Below are 5,740 nucleotides of genomic sequence, written 5' to 3'. Positions count from 1 at the left end.
ATTTACGAAATATATTTTATTTGATTTTATTTAAAAATTAGAACAATAATTAAAAATTATGGAGGCAGAGTACATAAGGTACTCTAATATACTATATGATTTGTCCTTGTAAATGGAATCCAAAAACAAAGTTGCATCTCGTTGAAGGTTTGATTATTGATCATTTTAAACTTGTCCCTTTCTTTAATAAAGCAATTATTGTAAATTATATTCATTTAATTTTTTGATAGTCAATACAATTTTGTTTATTAATATTTCTATTCTTTTGTTCACTTAATTTTTTATTTTTCAGTCCAACGGACTAATCCGTACTGATCTGAGTTAGCTGTTCGCTGACCCATAAATTGCTACATGCACAAAGCGAAATTTAAACCGAGTTAATATTTTTATTCTACCTCAACAAAATCAATCTCATCAAATAATAAGAATGATGTCAATGAAATAGAATAGGAAATTACTAAAAAAATGTCAACAATGTTTGAAGGCTTTAACTCTTGCATAATTAAGTGTTGGGGGAAGAAAATGCATTTTTAACTAGTCATAGTATTGATTCTAATTGCTTTAAATTAGGGTCTAAAGTCTCTATTTCTACTTCAGCAGGGTCTCTGTATGAATCAGCTATAACCTTTCCTTTACTTAGCACATCAGAAGGTACAGTTTGTAAGAGGCTGAAACAAAAACAAGTTATTAAGAAGATATCTGTCAACGTGTAAGGGAAAAATCGAAGTTAATTAAAATAAATTCACCTGTCAATAGCGGTAAGGGCTGTATTGATCTTGTCTTTCATTGATTTGACCGAGGCTTTAGGATCCTTTCTTGAAGCATGTAGAAGTAAGGAATCAAGCTCCTCTAGCGACCTTTTAGAAAACAGAGTTTTGTTAATTTGGTTAGTTATGGAAGTTATAAAACTCTATTATCTGTGTGAAAATTGAGTAACGAATGAGAATACCTGAGACATTCATCGACTTTGTTAAATGCAGTTTTACCATTTCCACTGTCAAATGCATACTGCGCCATCTATAAAACAAAAATTATAAAAGTTTTAACTAATATTTAATATAAAAAAAAAACAAGAAAATGTACGTAAGAAATTCTAACTTACTGCACGAATGTTTACACGGAGGGATGCTGCAGGTCCAGAACGAAGTAGAGAGCGGCATAGGCCAAACTGGGGTTCATCACCCTCTATTGTTTTTTCTAATCAACAAATCCATATTATATATAAGTACGCATTACAGTCTTATCTAGATTTCCGATTTAAAATACAAGCAATTAGTGTTCGTCAAAATTACCCAGATCTTTGATCTGGAACTGTGTAAGTATGACAGCTGGCACATAGGCCTCTAGAGGATCAAGCTTTTTTCTACATAGACAGAAACTCAAACTATGTGATTAATAAAAAACAAAAAAATTCGAACCAAGAGTATGATATATAAAAAATTAAAAATACTGCTACCTCTTAACATATTTATCGAAAATATTTCCTTCAGCAAGAGCACCTACAACAGTGCAGAAGATACACATAATTAAGAGTGCTACATATGAGATGACATAAAATAAGATTAGAGTTAACGTACGGTTAGGAAAAGTGAGAAGGAAAGAAGAGAGAGCTATGGAGATGGACAGAGATCGACGACTCTTGTGGTTGTGGAATCTAATTGGTGGTTGCAGTGAACACCTCACTGTAATAGGCACACACCGCTGTTTGATGTTGAAAGTTGATCGGCGTCGGAAGTAGCTGTTGCTGCTAACATGCGCAGGAGTGGTGCCAAGTGACGCCATTTCCACACAAACAATGGAAGGGGGCTTCTGTCGTGTCCGCTGCTTATCCTCTCACTCTGACAAATAAATCTGATCCCTCTGCTATAAATTTCCAATTTTTTCCCCCAAAATAGCTTCTATAAAAATAATCCGACTTATAGAATATAATTCAACCTAATTTTTTAAATTTGATTCAAATAACTAATTAGGAGTTTAGAAGCCAATTAGTAATAGCTCAACTGGCATAGGCTCCCCATACTCAATTAAGAGGTTGCGAGTTCGAGTCTCCTATCTTTGGTAAAAAAAAAAAAATTAGGAGTTTAGAACAGTTGTCCATAACATTTTTTTAACAATATTAAAACTTAGAACAATAATTAAAAATTATGGAGGCAGAGTACTTACAGTAGAGTACTTACAGTACTCTAATATATTATGAGTTATTCTCATAAATCCAATGAAAAACAAAGTTGTATCTCATTGAATGTTGATCATTGATCATTTTAAATTTGTCCCTTCCTTTAATAAAATAATTATTGTAAATTATATTAATTAATAATATTATAAATCAATAAAATAAATAGGGTAAAAAACCCTAATAAGCCAAGGCAAGAAATATGTAACGTAAATACGCCAAATTGAAAATCGTTTCAGCCAAACGCTATTTTTATGTAATTCGAACCAGGGTGGTTCGAACTACGAACCTTAGTAATTCGAACCAGGGTGGTTCGAATTAGGTGGAGAGGAACTTTGAATGTAATTCGAACCAATGTGGTTCGAACTACTACCTAAATTTTCTTCATAAATCGAACTAGGTAGGTTCGAACCTTGGGTGCACATAGTTCGAACCAGGGAGGTTCGAATTATAGAGAGAGTCCGGCCTCAGTAATTCGAACCGGGCTGGTTCGAATTACACGAAACATAATTTGAACCGGACCGGTTCGAATTAGTGGGAGAGAGACCTCTATATAACCGTTCTAAGCGTGAGTTGGTCTCATTAGATGGAGTAAGATGGCTAGTGAGGAGAGTTTTGTTGTTCTGGTTCACCACAGAGGATCCATTAAGAGGAAAACTCGTTCCGGAGTGAAGTTCACAGATAAGGATCCTCTCTGTATTGTCGTGAATCCAACGACAAGCTATGATGACCTTGTTAGATCTATGCTGATGAAACTTGGCCTGGAAGGTGCGAAGCGGGTTAAGAAGTTTTTCTATCGCATTCCAGTCACGATCCTGCACGATACAGTGAAGTATGATTGTCTCACGATTGGTAGTGATGAGGACCTGCAAGTCATGTTTCTTTGTCGGAGGCAGTTTCCGGAGGTGAGGACACCAGAATTGCTGGCAAAGCTGATTGATGTGGTATCCATCTCAGGGAGTTCGAACCGGAATACCACCAATGTAGCCACGGCAGCTGGTTCCAGTTCCAGGGCTGCCGTGGCTTCTTCCTCCGTCCCAGTGTACGAGCCAGCGGTCCAGCTGTAACTTGACCATCTGAACCATACACATGTGTTACATCTACTGAAATATGTGTTTAGAGTATGCAATAGACTATTAATGAATATGCAGTTATATATGTAAAATTGAAATAGAGAAGGCCGCTTCTAGTACCTCGAGGCCAACGGCCAGCTGAACGTCTCATATCCTGCAAGCCTAAACCGAGGAAAGCGCCAAAAGATCCAAGACTGAAGTAGCTGAAGCGGGCCCGCTAACTTGACGACATGTCTGTTCGCCACTCGGCACATGCACCGGTACAACCAAGCCAGTGCTGCAGAACCCCAGCTGTAGGTACCCAGCTCCTCCAGCCTCGCTACGTACGGAAGCCATCTGATGTGAATCCGATTCCCGGACTTGTCCGCAAACAGCTGCGTACCCAACAACATCATGATGTACGCACGGGCATATCGGCGCACAGTGTCCTCATCTGCATCCTCAGGGCACTCACCAAAAGTCTCCTGAAACCAGCTGCAGTTCACTGCGTACTTCTGAACCTGACTAGGAGGAGGTGTAACTCCGAGCAACTCCTGGAACCAGACCCAGGCTGGACGGCCACCCTCGATGTATATATGGAGCTCTGACAGGCAACCACTCACGTAACGGCCGTCCACTGGCAAACCCAGCTGGTATGCCACGTCCTGGAGTGTGATCGTGCACTCTCCGAACGGCATATGAAACGTGTGCGTCTCGGGATATACCGCTAGAATAAAAAATATTTCCGTACTAACCTCGTCGTTGATGACCCTGGCTATATGAGCGACTCCGTCCAAGCGATATAACCGTGCCGGATCGTCCCCCATCAGCAGAGTATTCCGTTCAGGTCTTCCTCGAAGAGAATCTGGGTCGTTTTCTCTGAGATTTGGTGGGGTAGGGGGAAGGAATAATAGTTCGAATGAGGGTGATTCGAACTCCTTATATAGCCGAATCACCCCTAATTCGAACCAGCTTGGTTCGATTTATGAAGGAGCACGCCAATGGTAATTTGAACCAGCTTGGTTCGAATTACATACGTTGCACACTTGCCTATAGTTCAAACTAGGTTAGTTCGAATTACTTGGGGTGATAGTTCGAACCGTATTGGTTCGAATTACATTCAAAGTTCCTCTCCGCCTAATTCGAACCACCCTGGTTCGAATTACTAAGGTTCGTAGTTCGAACCACCCTGGTTCGAATTACATAAAAATAGTGTTTAGCTTATGCTGAAACGATTTTCAGTTTGGCGTATTTACGTTACACATTTCTTGCCTTGGCTTATTAGGGTTTTTTACCCAAATAAATAAATTGAATAATTAATTAAGAAGAATATAGTTTTTTTTTTAATTAAAAAAAATATTTTTAACATTTAGTTTAATTTAATTTTATCCTTAATATTTATAATAAATTTCTATTTATCTATCCATTTAATACTTTGATAGTCAATCTAATTTTGTTCATTAATATTTCTATTCTATTTTATCAAATTCAACCTCACCAAATAATAAAGATGATCTTATATGGAGTAGTATTGGAATTACTAAAAAAAAGACTTTCCTTAGTAAGACAATTTGATTGAGTTATTGTCATTGTATTCATTGATTTAAATGTTGAAACTTATCTTTTCATGCAACAATTTAATTTTTTTTTTGGTGACTATGCAACAATTTAATTTTGAGTTTTAGTTATGAATTTCTAGCGCTTTTCAGTAGTGATTTTTTATTTAATCTTTTTTATCTTATTTTTTGTTTGGATTTTTTTAGTCCAATATAAGATTTTTCTCACTACTTAGATCAACTCAATGTTATTATGCATTACAAGGTCTGGTCTAGTAACAACTATATATACCTTGCTATAAAATATATTGGGTTCAAATTCTAGCTATAGCTAGAAAGTTGACATATGAAACTCATTGTAACTTGATAAAAAAAAAAGCTTCATGTTAGTATAATAGTATGCCGTATCCATTAGAGCTTAGTTTAAATTCTTGATGATGCTTTTTACTTTCATTAATGAATATTGCATAGTTGGGCAATTATACGATCAGGCAGGTAACCAGCCTTCATTCCTTTCTAGTGCTGATATTGACCTTGCTTGCCAACATCCTAACTTTTGCTAAACGCCAAATTTCAGTAACCATATCATTAGTCAAACGCCCTTGTAAGATCTAACAGCCATATGTTCATGACATTTGGCTACCCAGTGAAATTATTCGTTCAATTTCTCCATACATTAATGTTATTGAAGAAATTTTTGAAGATGATAGCTTTTTGGGAGCCAGATCTTGTGTCGGACTGGCCAAATTTTACTTATCTGTATATAATATATCGAGATTGCGACAATATTACTACATTTTTATCAAAATGAATTACTAAAATTAATCATCAATATAAAATATATATTAAAATATAAATATACACTAAAAATAAATTAAATTACATATATATTTATACATAAATATATTGATAACTAATTTTAATATAAAAATTATATTTTTTTACTCCTGCACTCCTGC

At 36.1% G+C, this 5,740-nt stretch overlaps 2 protein-coding genes across 2 annotated transcripts; both read right to left on the bottom strand.

Annotated features, from left to right (window-relative positions):
- Positions 422-1,880, bottom strand: LOC107621575. Its single transcript, XM_016323608.2, has 7 exons — positions 1,578-1,880; positions 1,457-1,499; positions 1,293-1,363; positions 1,103-1,197; positions 950-1,017; positions 747-857; positions 422-668 (listed from the first exon to the last, which is right to left on the bottom strand). Exons 1-7 carry the CDS (start codon positions 1,780-1,782, stop codon positions 539-541), a joined length of 723 nt encoding a protein of 240 aa, XP_016179094.1. The 5' UTR covers positions 1,783-1,880; the 3' UTR covers positions 422-538.
- LOC107620882 (protein MAIN-LIKE 1-like) lies at positions 2,967-5,403 on the bottom strand. The gene is made up of 4 exons (XM_016322979.1): positions 5,398-5,403; positions 3,367-3,890; positions 3,142-3,249; positions 2,967-2,988 (listed from the first exon to the last, which is right to left on the bottom strand). The coding sequence occupies exons 1-4, from the start codon at positions 5,401-5,403 to the stop codon at positions 2,967-2,969; spliced, it is 660 nt and encodes a 219-aa protein (XP_016178465.1).

Source organism: Arachis ipaensis, chromosome B10 (assembly GCF_000816755.2).
Source record: "Arachis ipaensis cultivar K30076 chromosome B10, Araip1.1, whole genome shotgun sequence".
In the NCBI taxonomy this organism is placed as follows: Eukaryota; Viridiplantae; Streptophyta; class Magnoliopsida; order Fabales; family Fabaceae; genus Arachis; species Arachis ipaensis.
Note: the sequence above shows the minus strand (reverse complement) of the source record. Positions and strands in the feature narration are given on the sequence as shown.